The 24,951-nt window shown below is 37.0% G+C and overlaps 1 protein-coding gene and 1 long non-coding RNA gene across 7 annotated transcripts in view; one reads left to right on the forward strand and one right to left on the reverse strand.

Moving 5' to 3' along the window:
* The window catches only part of sdk1a (sidekick cell adhesion molecule 1a), a 534,220-nt gene that overhangs the window by 287,128 nt on the left and 222,141 nt on the right, over nucleotides 1-24,951 (reverse strand). For all 6 annotated transcript variants that reach the window (XR_015481051.1, XR_015481050.1, XM_087244896.1 and 3 more), the window contains exon 4: nucleotides 23,116-23,263. Coding sequence is in view for 4 of the 6 variants with exons in the window: in XM_087244896.1 (XP_087101022.1) it covers nucleotides 23,116-23,263 (148 nt within the window). In the remaining 2 variants the exon portion in view is untranslated. The remainder of the gene's footprint in view (nucleotides 1-23,115; nucleotides 23,264-24,951) is intronic.
* LOC141381358 (uncharacterized) lies at nucleotides 14,380-16,766 on the forward strand. Its single transcript, XR_015481128.2, has 2 exons — nucleotides 14,380-15,749; nucleotides 15,792-16,766. It is a non-coding gene; the product is annotated as an uncharacterized LOC141381358 (long non-coding RNA).

Genomic DNA, 24,951 nt, shown 5'->3' on the forward strand with positions numbered 1-24,951 from the left:
ATACCTCAAACAATCTAATTTAAAAGTTAAGCAGGGCTCAACAATAAGGACTGCCCGATGGCCTAGTTTGACCAGTGCTGCCTTGTTACTAAAGTTTATTTGCCTGTGATTATTTTTCAATTACACCCAAAAACTATTTGTCCAATTGCGTCTTAAAATCAAAAAACAGTTTGTGCTTTAAAGGTTTCAAATGCTACCTTCTCTGTGATTTCGCAAACAACATGTTGCTTTTTGCTTCCTCTTTTGTGTTTGGATGTTGTGAGCATGTTAATTTTTCCCTAACCTAGTGACAACCAGGGGTGCGTGTCCGAAAACCATTGTTAGCTAACTAAGGTCGCAAGTTGTGTTGTTACAAACATAGTTTGATGATTTTGCGTTTCCTAAATCCATCGTCCTAACGAACATTCGCTAACTGCATCACAAACCTGTACGCCTGTGACTACACCTCTTGAGCTGTAGTTACAAGCATAGTTCCTGGCTATGTTCTATTCCCAGTTATCCCTCCTATGCCCCATTCATTTAGAATATTCTAACATTTAAACTTGAAATGATAAAAGTCATCTCTTTTAGGTGTAAGTTGCTATCAAAGTATTTTTACAGTTTAGTTTTAACGATCTTCATATTTAAAATTGGGTTTCGTAGTTGCAACATGAAGTGGACACTGGACAAGAGAGTGTGTATTCAAACGCAGGTTTATTGAACAGGGAAGGTCCGGCAAGCAACAGTCAACACAGAAGCAAACAGACTTACACTGTAAAAAATGGCTGTGATTTCGACTGTAAAAAACTGTAAAAATGCTACAGTTAAAATCTGTAAACTGGTTAACGGTATGTTTTCTTAATATATACGGGGAGTAACCGTAAAATGACTTTCCCAGAATTCCCTGCATGGCACATCATTTTTTGTGCTTTTTTTACATTAAAATGGATCTTTTTAGTTGTTTCCCCATCAGTTATGTACATTAGAGATTTGTTATATATAATTTTGATAAGCAATGTTTATTTCATGACTATAATTTTATGTGTGTTACCATACTGGTGTTTATTAGCTGTGTGAATGACATTGAGCACCTTCTATACACTGATACACTTTTCTGCCTGTGGGAAAAGTTATTTGTGATGAGCATTGGTTCACTATGTAACTTTCTCATCACCACCTGCACATGGCTGTGTTAACGTGTCTATCTGTGTAACAAAAGATATGTAGATGTTGGTAATTCAAAACACAGACACATGACATCAATAAATTAATGAAATACGGTAGATTACTGTAAAAATGAGAAATTACTTTTACGGTTTGTACTGTATTTTTAATGGTAAAATACTGGCAACCACAGCTGCCGTTTTTTTACCGTAAATTTTACGGATTTATTTTTTACAGTGTATACAGGGCAATCCAGAATCATAGTCAAAGTAACAGGCGAGTTGTCAGAAGGCAGGCAGCAGGCAACGTAAAACAAACAAAACAAAGCAAAGCAAAGCAAAGATCAGACACAGAAGGCAAGAAAAACGTGTTGTAATGTTCACAGATACAGATAAACAAGATTTAGCAATAAAGTGTGTGTGTGTGCGTGCGCTGTATTCAAATTTCATGTAATCCGTTTGTAATGATCCTCCGGCTATGTGTATGCAATCAGTCCTAATCAGGAACCGGTTGTGAGTGTGTGTGGTGCATGGCTGGATCTTGTAGTCCATAATGGCGATTTGTAGTCCGTTAGCGATCTGCAACTGCTAGATCGCTGATAATTATAACAGTAGTGCCCTTTGAAAACATTTATGCCATTTTGAATACAGTCGTGGCTTATGACGAATAAGTGACCTATTTTTTAAAAGTGGAATTTAGACTATGTTAAGTCTCCAAAGCTTGTGAGAACAATATATATATATATATATATATATATATATATATATATATATATATATATATATATATATATATATATATATATATATATATAGCGGACATTTACAGTACATGGGTACAACGTGACAAAGAAAAGTGATGTTTTGCACAGTTAGCCATCATTTGTTAAATAAGTCAGAATGGCAATAAAACACCTGCAAATTCTCCATACTGCTCTTTTTGTTTGCATAACACTTTGAATTTTGCTCATTATACATGTAGTTTAAAAATATTTACATTTTAGATTCGTAGACATTATTTTTGACATATTATCCAAAAATTTTAACCACTGGCCCAATTAGACAGGTTAAAAAAATCCTAAGCGTTGAACCCTGTTAAGCATGCCATAAAATAAGTAATTTAAGGGATGCATTCCTGGTAGGTGATCTGAATTATGCTCAAGCATATTCGACCAGTTGTTTGTTTGACTGGCCTTAGCCCACTTGGAAGAGGTGGGCCAGAGCATAGTTTGGTTTGCCTCGAGAGCTGAATGCATGTAGTGTGACCGCAGCCAATCACAGAAATGAAGATGTTTCACCTCACAAATGAACAAGAGATATAATTGGTTATTAAAGCTGCAAAATCCATGCTGAACTCCAGCTGTCATCCTGCAAACCTTCTGACACGTGCAGCAAGACTGCTTATAAATTTTAGTGTTGAGCACTGGATCTGTGCAGGAAAATATTGTGAGAGTGCCACATGCCAGTTTCTCAAACAACTACAAATAATAAACCAGAATGTAAATGAAGCAATGTACTTCACTGTGCTGAGTGAGAGTGCTTTTCTTTTCTACATAATAATGAGAAGCATGGAATGTAAAGTAGAATGTGACTGCTGGTCAGCGGGAAAGTGTAGACCACTATGACTAGAGTGAGTACACCATAAATATTCAATATATATTGAAATAATAAAGTTATTTACATTTCACAACATTATTGTCTACCTGACAAAAGTCTTGTCGTCAATCCCAAATGTGTGAGCAACAAATAATACTAGTTGTGACTTCTAGTTGACCATTTGGAAAAGTGGCAAAAGGTAGATTTTTCTGACAAATTATCTGTTGAACTGCATCCCAATCATCACAAATACTGCAGAAGACCTATTGGAACCTGCATAGACCAAAGAATCTCACAGAAATGAGTCAAGTTTGTTGAAGGAAAAATCATGGTTTAGGGTTACATTCTGGCAACATCAAAAGCCTGAGGTATCAAGACTTTTGATTCAAAGCACAAGGACTCATACTACAGCCTCCAAATCAATGTTCCTAAAAGTGAAAGAAGGTCAAGGTGCTCCAGGATTGGTCAGCCCAGACACCAGATATGAACAATATAGAGCATGTCTGGGGTAGGATGAAGGAGGAGGCATTGAAGATAAATCCAAAGAGCATTGATGAACTCTGGGAGTCCAGCAAGATTACTTTCTTTGCCATTTCAGATGACTTTATTAATAAGTTATTTGAGTCATTGCAGAGATGTATGGATGCAGTCGTCTAAGCTCATGGGAGTGATAAATAATATGAATTCCTTTCTACTGCACCATGACTTTATATTCTATACTGTACATCACTGTACATTATTTCTGTTAACCAGACAAGACTTATGTCTAAGCAAAGTCAGACCTTACTGCCCTAATTAAATCATTAAAAATCAAGGCATGATCATATTTTATTTTGGTAAAATAAGTGTAATCTAGAGGCATTTTACTTTCATATAAGCCACTTCTGACACCAAATGATCAACTAAAAGTCAAGTTATTATACAGTATGCTGTTCCCAAAACTTAGATATGTGACAAAACTTTTGTCAGGTAGTGTACTTTTGTGGACATTTTTGTACACTCGGCAAACTTTTAAAAACATAGAAATTCTACTTGTATATTAGTTATTTTTAAGAAACATTTATATTAAATATTAAAATGCATGTGCATTTAAAAAAATATTTGTGTTATTTTAATAACTTGTACAAATACACATTTGATGAAAACTTAAACCAAATTAGATATTAGGTGAAAACAAAAAAATAATTGTTGTAATTTAAAAATCATCATCATCATAATTTTTATTATTATTATTATTATTATTATTATTATTATTATACAGACAATTATTGTTTAAAACTTGCTACTTGCAAGTTTAATCTTACAATTGCATAACATTTGTAAAAAAAAAAAAAGTGAGAGAGATTTATAATTTACTTATAATTTGCATGGCTTCTTTGAATAAATATTTGTATTCTGATAGTAAAACAACTATTTGTGTCAATTACTCCATGTAAAAACTGAAATGGCAAATCGAACAAGAATGAAATTACCACATGACTGCTCTGTGGAAATAGGCAATTCACCCAGGAATTTCTCCTGAGTGGTGAGAGAGAGAAAAAAACACACTGACATTCCTCATTCACAAGGCAATAAAACCACCAACTAGCACCTATTAATGCTGAAATTGCATCATGTCGACATGTAAAACAATTACCGTCCAAATAGGGCTATAGAGACTCTTTCCTGTTCCAATGCCAACTGCTAGCCTTCGCCTCCTTATGAAAGCAAAGTCATTTTTATATATTTCAGTCCAATCGATTAATCATGAGAATATAATTTCTCTGCATTCTCAGGAATCTGGTCAATTTAACTATTGCTCAATTATGCACCTTAGTGGTGGAATTTTTATTTATTTTTTTGTATGTGTAATCCGACAACCGCTCTGGAAAGCCTCTGAAAAGGCAATTATCTATCATCCGTGATTCAGCTCGATACTGCTCCTGATTAATGGGTAATTGAAGTCAATGATAATTCTTTAGCAAAAATTTAATCACACTTCAGGTCCAACAGAGCTGGCAGTATAAGCAGACACACACATTGCTCTTAAATACATAATACTTTTCTGCTGGTGAGCATTCCAGCCTTTATGCTTTATTCTCTAATAGTGATGTTCCCATTGATCGACCAGCAATCAGCCAATAATCTCTTCTTTATACTCAAGTCGGTGATCTCATGTTTACGATATACTGTAAGACAATGTGTCCCAGCTGTCAAATCAGATATTCAAGCACAAGCATAATTTTAAAATAACAAAAATGCTGATTGGATGGTGAAGTACAGTACAAATTATCTTTATTAGCCGACCACCTACTGTAAATGACCTACCTATGTTAACAGCAGCAGCTCTTCCGACAGATTTTTTTGAGTCTTTTCTGTGTTTTTCCGAGCCACGGTTGCCAGATTTTAGTAGAATAGCACCCCAACTCAGTTTTTGTGCTTTTATGGAAAATCACCCTTAAAAATAATCAATAAACAACATAGAGTAAAAGCAGATATAGCAATATATATTTATATATAAGCAGTGTGGGTCCATATCAATTCTGACCATCAATTTGAAGCCTATACATTTTGTCATGCACTGTGTGTATGTATATATATATTTGTGGTGTAACAGTACTTAGTAGTCATGGTTGCAACATGAAGTAGCATAATGAGCATGTTTTAACAGTTAAAAATCGATGGAAGTGAATGAGACTGGAAGTCTTGAGCCAACAAGGTTCTATTGGCTGTACCCGCTCATATATTTAAGAATAAGAATATTCATTAGAGAAACAACCACAGACTGGCTTATGCGCTCATGAGATGGGGCAGTGTCTATTTTCATAGTTTTTCTATGTAAACATGTTCTAGTCGCACCGTTATCCTCATGTCTCACATATTTTGCAGAATCTTGCACAAATGAGCACATCATTCTTTAAACACCAAGTCAAGTTTAAAGAATTTAAACTTTTACATTGAGTACCTCTCATTCAGGTCAGTTCTAAAGTAGTGGACCAATCAGAAGAACTCAAGAGGCAAGTCAACCATTGCAAGCTTCAGTTTACAATAGCAAGATGGCATGACAACTGTTTTATTTGACAGCAACATGGCAGAGGAGGAGCTTTTTTTGTAGTATTTTTCTACATCCCGAGACTGGCACATCTAAACTGAATGTATCGGCCTGTATCGTGATGTTTTAGGAGGAATATATACACTGTTACACCAATATAAATGACCGACTGGAAGCTTAAACTGCAAGGAGCACATACAAATTGGTCTTAAAAATGATTATCCCCAAAATCGAAGTAAGCTTAAGACTGATTTTTTTATGCGTTGAGTACACGTGGACAATCCAGCACAGCCTTCGCATAGCAGCATACCTCTTGTTTTGGTTGACACCAATTCCTGCCACACACCTTTCAAAGAATGTAACTGCATGTCGTGACAACATATAGTGCAAGCTCTGTGACAGGTCAGCTTGGTAGCATTGGCGAGTGTGGGTGGGGCCAAGAGCCACGGGAGAGGAGCGACCCCCTTGGAGCGAGTGTTAAACAAGTGTTGAGTCCCGTGAAAGAGCTCCAAACAGATACATTTGCTTTGTGTTAACTTTATGGTTAATGCTTTTGTACGTCTGCCGGTTCCCACCTCTAAATGAGTGAGTTTCAGCTACTTGTACATTAATGCAGAGTTCAGACTGTATGATTTTCAAAGCAGTTGCACCACAGATGGTTTTACACTGCATGACTATCTGGGGTATAGCATTTCATCACTGCTGTGTTCTCACTGCAAGATGGATCACGACAGTAGGTTTCACACTGCATGACTTTACAACAGGATGAATCATCAACAAATTTGTCTTAGTCCACAAACTACATCTCACAACCGAACACAAGGGAGTAGTGACACGGAAACAACACAAGGTCACATAGTATATATTTTGCTAGTAACTACATATTGAGAAAGAAGCCTTTAATGGGTACTTATTATGCTCACCTGGCTTTTGAAGAACAATTTTCAATTGTTCAGATGACACATTCAAATAGACACTGGTGATTTTGCCAAATTTCAACTAGTTTTTCCTCCATTCCTTGGGTCCAAATAGAACAAAAAAAAGCTTTTTAAACTTCTCTCCCAACTTTTCGCCGGTCTGATTTGTCAATGTTGTTTTTAATCAGAACACATTTCACATGGCATGATTTTGAATTGCCGACAGGTTTAAATATTTAGCATGCCAAATATCTCACGCGGTGTCAAGTCGGTGACTTATTGGCAAGTTGCGTCTTTAATCATTCACACTGTGTGATTGTTACTCACGTGAACGAGCACTGATTTGCCAGTGATTTCAGGCTTTTGACGGCTATTTCTCAAAACCTGTCGGCAAATCAAAATCAGGGCTAAAATCATGCATTCTGAACTCGGCATAAGGCACAGACATTTAAAAAACAGATGTTGAATTACAGAAATCCCCTAAATTTAAATTTCTGATAACTTTCTGTTATTTACTGTCTGTTATTCTATGGCAAATGTCTGCAATTTAACGGCTGTTACTTTAAGTTTTTTTTTGGCACCCCAGCTGAAAATAAGTTTTTTTTTTTTTGTTTTTTTTTTAATAGTGTAGCATTTCCAGTGTAAACAAAACACTTCAGAAGAAACTCAAGACAGAGGAACACAGAAACCCCACTGGCATCTAGAGTTTCGGAAGTGTTATTGCAGAGCAACAAAAACAGAAGGCAGAAGTATAAATGCACAGCTACATGCAAGGTATGCGTCGTGGGTTACGATGATCACTCAATGCAAAAGTATAATTTAGTCTTTAGAATCAATCAGGCTTCCTATCAGGCAGTTAATATGTATGAAATCTGAAAGGGCTGTTCATTCACATTATCATTATATTTTCCTCACGTGCTGTTTGTGTCTCTTTGCTCGAGTTTACTGAAAGCAGCACAGCAGTAGCATCTCTCCGGTGTGCTGGGTTTCACTGTAGTGTCTGCAGGATGAGTGCTATATGTGCTCAGTCTGAATTGTGTCCTCTTCCTCAGGCTGCATTATTTCACCGTCAGAGGTGTGAAAGCAGAGGCGAGGGCACGCGGCTCCTCTGAGCTCAGACTGCTTTCATGGTTGATTGTCACTCAGCAGCATCCAGCCGCCACTGTGACTGAGACCGCATGCAACTTCAGCAGGCACCACAGGCCTGAGAGATGCTTTAATCAAAAACTACTTTCGAATGGCCTCTCACAGTGTTCCTATAGGTGCCATTGAGTAGGGGAGGGGGAAAAAAACTGTTGTGGAATCTCAATTTTAGTTTTTTCTCTTTCAGGGATTTGAGCAAAAGACGATCAATGAAGGAAGGTGTGTAAGCAGTAGAAAAGGCTGTTGTTAACCTCACATACAGTAAATGCTATTTATTGTATACTGTAGCAGATCTGTAATTGTGCAACCCTGGGTTGTTAAAGTCTGGCTTGTTAAATCATAATAATAAAGAGGGTTGCAAAGTTAGCCAATGTTAAGATTTACCATATAATGTAATAAATTTACTAAAAAAAAAATAATAATAAATAACAATACAAAAAATTGCAGTATACTGTACAAAGAAAACTGTAATATAAAACTATATATGAGGTATGCTATTTGATTAATACACAGGTAATATTAAAATAGGTCAAATATATATAAATAAACTGTTGATAAATAATACTGTGGGCCCTATCATAAACCTAGAGCAAGCAAGACTTGTTTGGTGCTATTTTTTTGCTATTTTCAGACAAGCGCAACTCTAATTTTCACATTTTGCACCATGCTGTTTAAATAGCAAATCTATTTGCTCCACTTTGTGGACTCATGGGTGTGTTGGTCTAAAAAGGAGGTGTGTTAAAGCCCATAGTTGGTCCATTGCTATTTTTAAGGAACTATAATACGCCATTGACCAACTAAAAGCTGGTCTAAAAGTCCAGCGCAGAGTGCGTTATATATGCGCTTATGCGGGTCCAAACGTTTACACATTGCTTAATACACACAGGATGTACAGCAATAAACAAATCTTTGCATATGAAAAAATAAAGTATTAAACAAAAAAGTAAACAAAGTATTATTTTCCACATAAATACAAAAACCACTACGTCGATGCCTCTTTTTTCAGTTTATTCATGACAATTTGCATCTGTATAATGTTATTATTAGTAGTAATATTTATTAAATGCATATTTATATTTGTTAAAATAAAAACAAGTTCAGATTTGTCCATTTGTTGGGTTTTGGAGACGTCTGCGCCACTATGGGGCATAAGAATAGGTGTGTTTGGATATCACTCAGTTTTTTGACCACACTTTGTTATTATTGTTCATGCATTAGTATGCTGGAAATTTAATTTAGAAATCAATTTGGAACAAATCTTTGTGCTTAACAAATGAAATTAAATAAGTAGGCTAATGGATGTCTTTGCACCTTAACCATTAAAATAGAGCCCTGTGTGTTAATCATAAAACAGATGTATGACATACTAACATGTTCATTGCTGGATGAGTAATAAAGTGTCTGAGTAAAGACAGAACCGAATGGATATATGAATGAATGAATGAATGAATGACAAAAAGAATATCAAATAATAATTCATGACAATACTTGTTAACGTGATAATCCTCTATGCATTGTGATCTTATTTACTTGCCAATATTTACTTGCCAAGTTTTAGTCTCCAATAGCAATTATTTTAAATTACTTTACAGCCTACAACAGCAAAAGAATTAAATCCCACAAAGACACTGACTATGTAAACACATATAATAAAATAGGACAAAAATAACCACTTTGCGTTTTTGCACACACACACACACACACACACACACACACACACACACACACACACACACACACACACACACACACACACACACAAACACACACACACACACACACAAACACACACACACACACACACACACACACACACACACACACACACACACACACACACACACACACACACACACACACACAAACACACACACACACACATGCATGGAAAAAAAAACTAATCAACTTCTCATTATCACATTATTTTGATGATCTATTTTGTTGACTATAAGTTAAAATGCAACCAAATGCCATTTCAATGTTCATTAGAGTACGAGTCCATCAACAGACATTCTCCTGACTACAAGAGATTTTGCAAGTACATGCCAACTTAACCCTTAACCCTAACCCTTACCTTTAAATCCACTTTTACTTTAATGTAAATTAGTTGGCGTGTAGTGGCTATGTACTTTTAGTCTATGAAATATGTAAAAGGGAACACCAAAATAAATCAGACAAAGCATCTGAGCCATGAACTTAGGTACAGTAAATGTAGTATAAGAGGTATAATTGATTTTGGGAGGTATAGAGGTATAATTGATTGAAGGGCTGTTCCTTAAGAACATAACAAAGGATTTGTGACTGTAAATCTTAAAGAGCCCATATTATGGGTTTTTGAAAATTCCCCTCCATGTAGTGTGTAACACAGCTCTAAGTGAAGTAAAGTATCCAGCTAAGGCTTAAATCTGTAAGAATACAGTGTTTAAAACGGTTGATTCATATATAAAAGAGTCGACTCATAGTGCTTCAAACGAGTCGCCTTGATACCGACTCATTAGGTGTTTCGCCATGACGTACGAACGAAACCAAGTTATTCACGTGCACGCGCAAACCCAGGAGATTTCAAACCTGAGGCCCCGCCCTCTGACGCAGAAACCCAGACACACACACACACACACCCACAAACACACACACAAACATGCCGGTCGATTGAAGTCACACTGCAGATGGATATATTGAGTCTCTACCCAAAGATGAAACATCAGCATTATAACCAAGCAGTTGGAAACTTCTGGAAGCTACATGCTACAAAGAATACTTTATCTGAGTTTGTTAAAGGAAGGATCAGTAAAGAGTAACTGATGGACGTCAGGATGGGTTTCTTCCATTTCTCAAGTGTAAGTACGTGCGGTTAAAGTTGTTGCCTCGTTGACTCTAGCTTGCAAATGTATTTAGTTGTGATTTGTTACTTGTAACCGCGTGTACTGTATCAGGTTAACTGGATATTTTATCTTATCGCGTGCAAAGTCACGTTAAAAACGCGACGCGTGCTGTTTGTTTATGGAGCTCGGAAATTTATTCCCGCGCCGCAGAAATCTGGCGCGGGGACAGCCGCGGGAATAAATTTCCGAATAAATCGCGGGAGCAGAACTCTAGCACGGAGCTCCATAAACAAACAGCACGCGTCGCGTTTTTAACGTGACTTTGCACGCGATAAGATAAAATATATAATAATAAATTTCCGAATTAATCGCGGGAGCGGTCGGTAACGGGTTTAATTTGGGACGGGAGCGGGCTGTCTAGCAATATCACGGATATTGCTATGCGAATTAGAAAGAGAGAGTCTGCGTGGTGCTTGTGTGTGTGTTAGTGCGCACGCGCGCGTATGAGAGAGAGAGAGAGAGAGAGAGAGCGAACGAACGAACGAGCTTTGTGCTGTGTGTGTGTGTGTGTGTTTATACTGACAGCTTGGCTGTCTGGACTGTATACTGGGTGATTTTTTGGCGGCGGGCAGAAAACGGAGCGGGTTCTCAGGCTAAAACCTGGCGGGTGCGGGCGGAAGCGGGAGCGTTGTCATCCGGAGGTGTGTGTGTGTTTTTGTGTGTGTGTGGTATGGCGAGTACACGACTGTCTCCTTCGTTCGGTTATCCGTGGCACTATCCACTCGCCATAGTGTGGCAGCTAAACTCCACGTCTACACTATCGAGCGTGTATGAACTGTGATTACTTTTTAAATTGCTGATTAGCTATTGGCCATTTCCCTCTCTGACTGAAGGCAGTCGACCAATCGCGACAGACTGTCATCGGTCCAATCAGAGCAGATTAGCTTCGCGCTAAGGAGGGGTTTGGGAACAAATGAATCACTGGACGATTCATACAGGAGTCGCTGGGATAATTAGGTAAAAATAAATGCAGATTATAAGACCATGAAAGTGTTTTTTGACCTTGCATGCATATTAGACTGTTGTTGGAGACCCTTACAACCAGGATATGACCCTATTTCATGTATAATATGGGCTCTTTAAAAAAGGCAATGGGGCAGTGATGTTTTCCCTGCTCATGGATAGTATTCTGACTTAGTCTCTGCTTTAGCAGTGACAACAGACTGATTTATTTAAGAGTGAAGGAGGGAGTGGATGAAGACAAATGGGGCCAAAGGTCTTGGGCGAGAACAGGCTCACCCCACAGATACCCCAATTGACTGATGACGGCTCTCAATAATTAACTTCATAAAGGGGCCCTACTAGCCAGCAGGTGTATTAAAACCAAGACACATAAATGGCCTCTATCCAATTAGCCAAGCCTACGTCATTTTTCATCTGACTCTTCAGAGCCAAAGCATATTGATTTAAGATGGACACCAGAATATGAGCAAAGGGCAGCGTCTCAAACAATCCTTTGAGTGGCGGGACAAAGACGTTTTTCTCAATCGTGTCATCTCCTCCTGATTACATTCGTCTAATGCACCATTTACTACCTGTGGAGAGGAGTGCGAAAACGATGACAAACAGCCAGATAAAGGCGAGTGAAAAAACATGACTTGAAATAATAACAGCAAATTACAAACACATTACTGGCACAATTCAGCTCAGAACAAATCTGATATTTCATTCTTTTCAGGTGAGCATTCCTGGAACTGAAGACTCCAAAAAGCTTGAAAATGGTCTTGACAGTTTCTGAGTTTTGCTAAAGCCCCTTTTAAGCAAATCGGTCCACTCAGCAGCTCTTTGTAATGCTATTTTCTAGCCAGGCTACTATTTACCTGGATGGAAAAAAAGCTAGACATTTCTAGCCAAACTCACATTATAAAATCAAACCACTTATGATATCTAACAAATTCTATCATCATTGTAAATATAATAACAATAATAATATTATGGTGTTTTTGAAGGCAACTAGATGGATGGATGGACAAAAATGATGATGGATTGATGGATGAATGGATTTAAATGATGGATGGATGGATGGATGGATGGAAAGATAGATAGATAGATAGATAGATAGATAGATAGATAGATAGATAGATAGATAGATAGATAGATAGATAGATAGATAGATAGATAGATAGATAGATAGATAGATAGATAGATACGAATATAAATGATGGATGGATTAATGATGGATGGACAAATGATGGATGGATGGATAGATAGATAGATAGATAGATAGATAGATAGATAGATAGATAGATAGATAGATAGATAGATAGATAGATAGATAGATAGATAGATAGATAGATAGATAGATAGATACGAATATAAATGATGGATGGATTAATGATGGATGGACAAATGATGGATGGATGGATGGATGGATGGATGGATATATGGATTAATTCAAAGATGGATGGATGACGGATGAACATAAATGATGGATGGATCGATAGATGGACGGACATAAATGATGGATGGATGGATGGATGGATGGATGGATGGATGGATAAGTGGATCCATGGATGGATGGATGGGCATAAATGTTAGCTGGATGGAAATAATTGATGGATGGAAGGAAATAATGGATGGATGGATTGATTAATAGATGGATGGACGTAAACGATGGATGAATGGATGGATGGATGGACAAAAATGATGGATGGACAGATGGATGAACATAAATGATGGATGGATGGAAATAATTGATGCATAGAAGGAAATAATGGATGGATGGATGGATGGATGGATGGATGGATGGATATATACGGATATAAATGATGGAGGGATTAATGATGGATGGACATAAATAATGGATGGATGGATGGATGGATGGATGGATGGATGGATGGATGGGTTGATTTATAGATGATGAATAAATGGATGGACATAAATGATGGATGGATGGATGAATGGATGGATGGATTGATTGAAAGATGGATGGATTATGGATGAACATAAATGATGGATGGATTGATAGATGGACGGACATAAATGATGGATGGATGGATGGATGGATAAGTGGATCCATGGATGGATGGATAGGCATAAATGTAAGCTGGATGGAAATAATTGATGGATGGATGGAAATAATTGATGGATGGATGGACGGATGGATTGATTAATAGATGGATGGACATAAATGATGGATGGATGGATGGAAATAATTGATGGATGGAAGGAAATAATTGATGGAAGGATGGATGGATGGACGGATGGATTGATTAATAGATGGATGGACATAAATGATGGATGGAAGGAAATAATCGATAGATGGATAATGAATGGATTGATTAATTGATTGATTGATTGATTGATTGATTGGTGGATAGATAGACATGAATGATGATGGATGTTAGGGAGAATGGATGAATAAATAGCCCTTTAAAAACAATAATTTTTTTAGTCCAAAATCACAATTACAAAAAGTTTGAGTCAAGTGTAATTTGGTGCACACAGTCTGCCAAAACATCCAGGAGTCTGAGGGCTGCTAAGTCCCCTGAAAAAAGAGCTCCACATATGGTGGAGTAGAAACAGCACATGGCTGCTATCACTGTCAGCACACAAACACCCCAGCCCTGCTGCTCGTACAGAGGAAAGCAATCGGCATCCTGTGAGCACTTCCTTTATTGTGGGCTTTCTTGCTGCTGGTGCTCAGGACAGAATGAGTCTGGTGTGGGAGCCGTTTTATCTGCTGAGCGCGATGGGAGTCTGAATAGCTGGTAATGGGTGGAAACATCAAAGATCTCAAATAATGAATGATGAAAAATTCAGCGAGGTAGAGGAGGATGCAAGGACAAAGCGATGAGAGGTAGACACAATATCTTATTTCCAACCTGCTACTTTCATCTGCGCCGGGAACAGAAAGCACTTCTCACCAATGGGGTAATTATCGCCATCATGAAAGTTTCATGCTGTCTAAAGGGGAAGCCAGTGTGGAACAATAAGAGTGACTTTCAAAGGCCTGTGCGTCGCTGTCCTCCCCTGTGTTGGCATTCACCTCTGGACCTCTCTGCTTTAACAACTTTCTGCCTTTGTGTGGCTCAAGGAAAACAAAAGATGACCAAAAAATGACAAAAAAGGAGATGGAGAAGGAGATGCTGTAACCACACAGAAGAGATGGAGTGGAAAAAAATAACTGGATTGTGGCACAGTTATCTGTAGCGTGCGGCTGCGATATGAATCACACAGAGAAGCGTCTCCGTCCATGTGGCCGCTTATTTCATGCAGCATTAACAGACTAAAGAAACATTTCTGAGGAAACCAAAACTAGAAAACACAGAGCTCAGAGCTGAAATACCGCACAACGACATCTGATGAAGTTACTAAAATTCTTTTTACTTTAGGGAATGTTGGATTAATATATTGAATACACAGCTCCACAATTCATAACGCTGATTGCGAGAAAACAAAGATCTGCAGGGCAGAGGAAACGAGCGTTTGCAATGAAGCCGTGCTGGAATAAATATGAGCGCCTTAAGCTGCTTTCAATGAGTGTTGCCTCTGCTTTCCACATCTCAATGAGATGCATTTTCACACCGCCATTCAAAACGGACAGCTTGAGAATGAATGAGAAGTTGCAGCGACCACAAACGTGAACATGCAGAAATGTGATTACACTAGATATAAAATACCAAATCAGGTGGCATTTATTTTAAAAAGTAAGGTGGCACAATAACACATTTGTTACGAAAAGAATAATAACAAATAATAACAAGTCTGACAATATAAATTACTCAAGTTCAGTCATTCATACATTCCTTATCTTTGGGCTTTTTTTATCAGGGGTCGCCACAGCTGAATTAACCGCCAATTTATCCAGCATATTTTGTATGCAGCTTTGTATGCCCCTCCAGCCACTACCCAGTATTGGGAAATACCCATACACTCTCACATTCACACACGGGCTCATAAACTTTGGCCAGTTTAGTTTATTTAATTCACCAATACCGCATGTCTTTGGACTGTGGGAGGAAACCCAAGCTAACACGGGGAGAACATACAAACTCCACACTGAAACGACTGAAATGACAACTGTTTAATTTTCAAAGTGTGAGAGTGGCAAATGTTTGTCATGAGTCTAATGTAAAAGTTCAAAAATCTGTGTTCACACTAGCCAAATGAATCAAACTCTGACGTCAAATGGCTCGGTGTGGGTATTAATAGTGCTGGTGTGACAACATCTGTAGTCTCACACAATCATTTCAGATCCTGAGGTTTCTGCTATTAAGATGATGAGATGAATCAGGTGTGTTTGACTAAGGAGACAGCAAAACATGCAGTGTTGGGGGCTACAAGTCTATCTAAGGTTTGTATGTCTTCAGTTGGTCTGTTACACAGAACTTCTGTACACATCTAAACACAGAACCTATTTGCCTATATTTCATTTCTGCTCTCTTCCCACATTTGAATACATATGAATGAAGGTGAATACATATTAGTGTGACCTCCACCTTGAGTGATACATTTCCATTGATTATGTGATATTTGACAGAGACTGAGCACTCTCACTCACTCAGAAATATTTTTTCATAGTTGCACTCAGTAGTGAATTGCACTGTAGAGACATAGAAAGGCGTAATACTTTTCAGAAATTCATTTTCCTGTTTGCCCAGGTTTGAAAAAAACAAAAGGTGATGCAGTGCTCCACAATGTCACTTTTAAAACTTGTGTCCAATCACACTGAAGGAGCACGGAAAATAACGCTCCAATTGTCATGTCAATACAACATGCACATCGATATCAAAATAAAAATGTTGCAGAAATTAAGATTTCTTCATTGTGTTGACATTTTTAGTCAAAAACAAATTATCCCCAAAATCAGTTTGGCAGTAACAGTGTGACAAATATTCTGCATCACTGAAAAACAAACTATATCAGAAGTGCTCTCAACACCCACAGCCATTAGTTTTGAGAAGAGCTGGCTAAAACTGCTTTGGTTGACACATGGACTAATGTCTGAGAGTATTCTTACTTTAGTTTAGCCAGATCCTTGCCATTGTTGCCTTTAGCTTGGTTAATTGGCGACTGTAAGTCACTATACTTTCAGAAAATTTGTTAATATGACCAAAAAAAACAAAAACACCATTAGATAAGAACAGACACTAATGTCTACTGAGAGCGGAATCACATCTTGCAACAAAGTAGTTATAGGAAGCTAAAGGTTTTTTTTTTTATTTGATAAAGATTTTTCTGGTTGCATTAGAACCATCACTAGGCACTCTAAAGTGATGACTGCTGGGTTTTTGTTGTGCATTATTTAGAATTTAGACATAGAATTTAGACAAATTATGCAACTTAAAGTGAAAAAGGAGGGCTTAGAAACATTTCCTATGACATTTTATAAAGCTATTTATTTATTTATCTTTTAACACTTTAAAATACTGTGGCTGTTTTTCATATGGCGTGCATTCAAACTTATCCTACTCTGAAATAAGAGCTAATGTAGTTCCCAGTTCCACAGCAGCATCTTTATAGGAAACATGAAAATATTCTTCAGGTGTAAAAAAACTCTACTGAACCAAAGTGACAGCTTAACAAAAACTATACATTTAATAACTGGTCATTACTAATTACTTATCTGTGCTTCAAACTTTGATGAAACTTACAAGGTTGTTGAATTAAAAAAAAAAAAAAAAAAAAAAAAAAAAAAAAATATATATATATATATATATATATATATATATATATATATATATATATATATATATATATTTATTTATTTAACTAACTTAAGTGTAATTGTATTGTTTAAAATTGTTATTTTTACTTCTTTTTTTAAATTATATTATATATGTAATTGTATTTACTGTAAATTGTTTTTAAAATCCTACTTCTTGTATCAATATTATCTGTTTTGCACCAAGGATCTGTACATGTGGTTGAATTGACAATAAAGCTGACTTTGACTGAATTGATCTGAACGATGTTTTTTCATTATCTGTATTTCTACATTTTGTATCTGTATCAACTGTATATACATATTAATTTTTATTCAATTTATGTTGCCATTCTTTACAAATACAAATTTTTTCATACTTTTACAAGCCATCAAGGACTGCAGTGGTTGAAATTTGGGCTACATGATTTTGATTGATCAAAAATAAATAAATAAATAGGGGTTGACATGATGGCTGAGTGGTTAGCATTGTTGCCTCACAGCCAGAAGGTTGCTGGTTCGAGTCCTGGCTGGGTCAGTTAGCATTTCTGTGTGGAGTTTGCATGTTCTCCCCATGTTTGCGTGGTTTTCCTATGGGTGCTCCAATTTCCCCCCAGTCCAAAGACATGTACAACAGGTGAATTGAATAAACAAAATTGACCGTAGAGTACGTGTGGGAATCAGTGTTTGTGGATGTTTCCCAGAACTGGGTTGCAGCTGGAAGGGCATTAGATGTCTAAAACATATGCTGGATAAGTTGACAGTTTATTCCACTGTGGTAACCTTAGATTATTAAAACGAAGGAATACGAATGAATAAATAAATAAATAAACAAATAAGATGAAACAGCATTTATGACAGAAATAAAGCAAAATGTTCAAAATGTTGTCCATAATCATTACTTTTAATATTATTGTAAAAATCTTGCTAATTTTGGTAGTTCTTGACTCCAACTGTTTTATATCTGTTGTGGGCTTCCCAACAAAGAACCATTTGACTCCCACCCTCTACTCTCTCTGTTGGGTATTACTGTTTTGCAAACCGGCATCTATCAGTTGTGTCTTCTTACGAGACTCACAAATAGATTCATGTTGCAGCATGTTCATCAATGCTAATATTAAATCAGAGCTGAAGATCCTAGGACATAGATAAACTTTGATCCTACAAGGGCAGTTAATGTAATGACCGTGCCAGTCAAGTGCTTATGAAGTACAGCCCAATTTCACAAAGTCCATCCTGGGGATTTTGCCCAGTAACACATAGTGCCAGTTTAAATGGCTAAGCTGATTGCATTGCTTCAGCCGCTGCCACAGAACAATTAAGGATGTGACATCACATCCAATAGTGCGCTAATGGGCTTGGCTGGATGTATGATTGCTTGATATTACTCTAGCGTCCTCTGAGCTTCTGGGTTCGAGTCTGGATGCTATAGACACCAGCTGGGCCTCGTATAGGGTCAAAGCAGCAGCGATGGTGTCTGGGAAAACCGCCAGGATCCCGAAGGTACAGATTCCCTCAGCTGCATATATGCTGCAGTGAACACCGTCAGCAGTGGCATATTGATTTTATGTATGTGCCCTGCTTTCTATCATCATGCAATATTCTGTCAAAGCACTGGCAGGAGAACACCGGTTCAATTACTGAGCTGGAGTGTGGCCAACAGTCTTAACTACATCTACGGTGACTCCACGTATAGCCACCATCCAACATGGCTTTCAACTCAACGCACAATTTCACTTGAGGACAGCACGGGTTACATGCTCAAAGCAACATATGTTCACAATGAACTGGTATGTGAGTCTTATTGCTTGCTGTTGGTCTTCACTTTTCAGAGAGTCCATTTAAAGCAAGTCAGTTCACTTGGCGGTCATTTACGTAACGCCCCTTTAGCAATTTCCAGACATGCAATTACAATTTCTATCTAGTTCTAAGTATTGGAATCGCTGTAACTGTTTTTTGAAATTGCATTTCAATAATATATTTCAAACCGAGAACAAAATCCAATAACAAAGCTGTTGTAAATCACGTTGAAAGAAGCTGCATTTCGCAGGCTTGTCCAAACTAATGCAAATTTAAGAGTCAATCCACAGCCCATTGACTTTTTAACTGTAAAGCAGACCTTTCATTCCTTTAGCTGCCACTTCAAGTTACCAATTTTTTTATGTACACAAGTCTATGTTTTGTCAATCTAAAAATGTATCTATATGTATATGCAGCTATGGAAAAGGTTAAGAGAACATGTTGAAAAATTCTAGGGTAAGGGTGCCCAAACTTTTTCTTATGCAGAGCCAAAAAGCAAACCTGATTGAGGGTGGTGGGCCGAAGATAAATACACCAAACTGTATTATGTTAAAGTCGCCATGGGTAAATTTCCTTATTTATACAATAATCTAAAAAAATAACTAGAAAACATTGCTATTTATTAACTAATACAGTATTTTTTTAAACATTTTTTAAAGAACCTATTATATTACAACAAAAACAATTCCATTTACAACAGAATGGAGTTCAATGGAGGACCTGTTTTTGCCTTGATTTCCTCAACTATGTTTTCTGCATTGTCTTCTGTTCGTCAAGTGACAGTATTTACATTTTTAGAAAATCAGATTAGTTTATGGATACATTTAATTAAAACATTTACTTTCAGTTTTTCTCTAGCTAAGCAATTAAACAAACAAACAAACAAAACAAAGGTTATGTTAAATTAGAAACAACAATCTCTGTAAAGGCATTTGCCACAATCCTCTCCATTATTCTCTTCTCTGATGGGATGGTGGGCCAAATCATGTGCCAACCATTGGCCTGCGGGCCCTAGTTTGGGAATCTCTGTTCTAGGAGAATCAATTTAGGAATATTTAGGAGTCACTATTCAACAGTGTGACTTATAAACAACAAAAACAAAAATACTGTGTATGTGGGACTCTTATTTTGAAAATGGGAGAGGCAGGAATTTACTCCGCACCCCTCAAAGAAGCATAAGTCCTGTTTGAAATAATATTTTGTTTATTTAATGTGCATATTGCAAAATTAGCAAAAATTAATGTGCCAACAAACACATAAACATTATCAACTTTTTAAAAAGAGTGATCTTAATTCCTGCCTGTGTTTTTATATTAAAATCAAACAACGCAACTACAAATACATCTCTGTCAGTTCATTTTGTTGGATATAATATTTGTAATTTAGCCTATATATTCATTCCCAACACAAAACTCAGAAGCAATAATGGAGAAGCAGACTTATTTGGCAACATATAGCTCACTCGTTACTAATGTAAACCTCTTCTCCACTTCATCTGAAACAATGGACCCTTTTCACAAGACTGTTATAACACATGTAATGGTCATCAGCATCTTAAACCCTTTAAACTTTCCATGTAAAAAATGTATGCACATTTACAGTGCTCAGCATATATGAGTACACTCCTCACAAATATCTGTTTTAAATTTATATTTTTAATAAGAAGCTATACAATATTATATTTGTGCATATACATTATATTAGTCAGTACCGAAGCCATCTGGAGCTTATCTAACAAAATGACTTACGGTAACAGTCCAAAAATGAGTACAGCCAAATTTATGTTATAGAAAAATATTAAATACATATTTTAAAAATATTAAAAAATCTATGGAAGCAAAAAAATGGAAAAGTTTTGTTAAAACTTTGTAGGTTGAAATTTTTTTCAACATTTTGCTTGAATTTAATTGTATATTATTAAATTTCTAAATTATTAAATCTTATTTTGAAGTCTGTTTGGTGACTAACATTTAATTTTAATAAAATATATGGATAAAAATATTTCTATTTATTTAAAATGGGGTGTACTCAATCATGCTGAGCACTGTACATGTATTTATGTATGTATTAAATGACCTGCTTGTGTGATGCCTATGAAATACAAAGTGTATGAGCAGTACGGTAAATTTGATGTTATTCTCTATTTCTGGCTGTTTCATATTTTTTCCCTTTTTCTGAAAGTCTTGATAACGCTATCATGGAGTTTTTCTCTTGTTATTTCAGAAAATAAAAATAAAGTAAAAATTGTTGCACTGTCCCATTCACTGTGCTCTAAGTTTGCCCAACTATGACGACTTCCGCTACTGAGAAAGCCAGAAATGTTAAAAGGGCTCATTGTAAATGCATCTACTATCTACATTCCTACTGTAGATCTTTTTTTTTTGTGAAGAACTCTTCATGGCAGATTAACATGTATTCCGATTTTTTGCCTATATCTGATTTTTTGCCTGTTTGTTTATATGTTCTTTTATTTGTGACCCATATCCGATTCATGTGTTTACACTTGCCGTACAATTCACGACGTCGCATATGTGTAAATGCGGGTTCTATCATCTGCTTCACACTAGCCACAATGGATGAAATTGTCTTGCTTTTAGCTCTGCGAAATATGCAAAGTTCGCTCAACTTTAAAATGATTTAGAGGCGGAGGAGTAGGCTAAGGGCCGCCTATCTGCAAAAGCAGATTTTTTTCTGTAGGACCCTTTAATAATCTTAAACTGACTCATCTCCTCAGAGGGCAAGAAGCCAGGTAACTTCTGCCGTCAACCGTCGACCAATGACCACTTTCCTTCTCCATATTTTCTCTGTTGTTTACCGCATTAGTGTCTCCACACACGCTCTTCCTTCTACGTCATTAAACCGCGGAGAAGTACCACATTGTCGTAAGTTTAATGACGTACAAAATGGAATGCCTCAATATATCCAATCTGCCTGTTTACATGAGTCTCACATTGTCACATATCCGTTTATATTTGAGTTATTTCCACATATGAAGGAGGCCTGAAACCGATATCTGAATGCATGCATTTTTTTTTCATGTTTACATGGTCATAAAACAGATACGATCTGTATCACATACGAGCAAAAACGCAGAATTAGGTCACTTTTAACTGGCAGTGTAAACTGGCCTTTGACAGCTTCTAAAACACAAGTGATTGGACAACACATGGTGATTGGATGTCCTCACGTCTGCACCAATGAGACGGATAATAATTCCAGGCGTAAATGGGATCACACAACCACGTCCACAGATCTGCAACTCACTTTGAGTGCTTTTATTGAAAATAAAACCGCCTGAACATTGCTCTGACAAATTAATGGCAGCTCGAAGCCAAATGGAACGAATGCAAATCACCACTAGCCCCAGTCTATTTCTGAATTTACCTGCGTGAGCCTGCTTACTTTTCAATTACACCTTCTGCCGGAATCAAATGCAATTCTCAAATGGGCCTCGGCTGTATGCGGCGAGTGAAAGGTGAGTCATTAGATGTGTCTCAGTGGTGGAGTTTTATTTGGGTCTCGTCGGAATGAAAGACACTTGACTGATAACGGTGAATCGGATCAGCCTCGTCGATCTCAGCCTGGGTGAGCTGCTAATTAGAAAAAGGCAATGAAGAACTACCGTAGCAAGATTAAAGAAGGGCCGGGAACAGGCATTAATTGCACTTCTGTGACAAGGCAGTGTGAGAAAAACACTGGCGCACACACTCGAAGAAAGCAGTGCACATTTGCAGTGTCTTCTGCATCGCTAGCTGAAGTGTTTCTCTGTTTTACCCAACATTTTTCAGTGTGGGCCGCCATAAATGGACGCCCAGTGGGATTAAGCATGAACACTGAAGGTAATTACATCTCTTATGTGAACCCAAAGCCATAGGGACCTGCGCCAGGTCACCCAGACCTTTCCTAATGAACAGCCGTTCAGGTTTAAAGATTAGACAAGCAATTAAGCTTTACTTACATTCTGTTGCTGGGAATGATCTTGTAGCCATCTCTGAACCATGTCACCTGCGGCCGCGGAAAACAACTGACCGCTGGGGAGTTGAGGATGGCGGCCCGGCCCTGAGTTACTGTCTTTCTTTGGTCATTGTCGATAAAGTCGCCCATATCTGTTAGAAGAAATATCTTATTGCAGACAGTAATATTTGCTACAGCTTATTTTCTCAAAATAAAGCAACCCTGGTGAAACATAACAGGCCACAGAGGCTTTTGGGTGCAAACTGCAGAGGTGTTCAATCAGAGACATTTATTCATGGCACACAGCTATGCAGGATTGCATCACCATAAAGAACAAAAGAACAAGTACACTGTGCTCTGAAATTGGTGACATCGGTGCAGTTTTTATATTGATTTTAAGTTTTTTTTTAAAGGTTTTATTTCTAGAAAGAGAACACCAAAAACAACTAGCCAGTTAAATACAGCCTTAAGGTGGGTAAAAATGACCTGCAATATTGTTTAATAAATGAGATACTATTTTGTGAATGTTTCATCTCTAATTTAGGATCCTCAATTAGGTCCCCTCTAGCCCCTTTATTGTTTATAAAAACAAAATAATTCTTGTTTTTAAATTGTAAGAGCTAACCTTATACAGTTTATCAATAAAGTATTATTAATTTTGGAAACAAAAAGCTTTCGCTGTTAATAATTCATATTATTGTACAGTTAGAAGGACATTATAGTTTAACCCTTTTATGCATATGATCACACCGCTGTGATCAGCCTTGGCTGATCTCTGAAGCGTACGATCACACCGGTGTGATCAGAGTGCACTTCATCAACTACTAAAATTAAAATCTGACCGTGCATGCTGAGGCACAGCAGGAAGCAGCACTTGTCATTTAATACAATTTATCTATGCTTTCAAACAAATAACATTTATTTTAGGTTTCGGACATTCAAATACACATAACTGCAAGTAAAAAACACCATTTAAGATTTAATAAAATACACACGGATGTTTATGGAGACGGCAATTATAAAAAAATTTTCTCAGCTCGAATCTCTTCTGAGGTTGTTGCTAGAAGGGATACAGCTGCGATCTGAAGTTACCGAGTAGTAGTTTCAGCTGTATTCTATCTAGACTTCACCACATTGCAGGAGAGGGTGAAGTCTAGATGGGATACAGCTGAAGATACTCAGGTCAATATAGCATAATTTTTGTGACACCAAAACAAATAATAGTTTTATATTGCCTTTAGGGTTTAGGGTTGGGTTTAGGGTTGAGGTAGGGGTAGAAGCTAATAAAATACAATTAATGCGTAATTTAATAAATAATATAAATACTTTTTGTTAACATACAATCGCAGCTGTATCCCTTCTAGCAACAATATCGGCGCCCTATTATTATTACATATAACAAATAATATGATCCTTTTTAGGCTGTTTAAAAGACAATACATATGATCTATCACATATTTGGGAGTAAGAGTATCAGAAATTTCACAATATAATTAGAACATTGTCATTATTTACAGAAAAGGGCAAAACGAAACAAAATATGATATATACATAGATCATTGGGGCTGGTGGGTCACATGATAAACTTGACTCATCGCCATGAGAACTTTAAAATGCAGCGGTCACAAAAAAAAAACTCACGTAGAGGGGTCAGCTGGAGTAGTTAAAACTCACGCATAAAAGGGTTAAGCTATGAAATAAAAAATAAATTAAATATAACCCTCTGTGGTTATTTTATATAAATATATGCATCTTTTAGCAATATTATATTTTAAAGTTAGTGATTTTATGATAAGACCTAGATCTTAATCAATGGTGTCCAAACTCAGTCCTGGAGGGC

This window comes from Danio rerio, chromosome 3 (genome assembly GCF_052040795.2).
Source record: "Danio rerio strain M-AB ecotype USA chromosome 3, GRCz13ab, whole genome shotgun sequence".
NCBI classification, from domain to species: domain Eukaryota; kingdom Metazoa; phylum Chordata; class Actinopteri; order Cypriniformes; family Danionidae; genus Danio; species Danio rerio.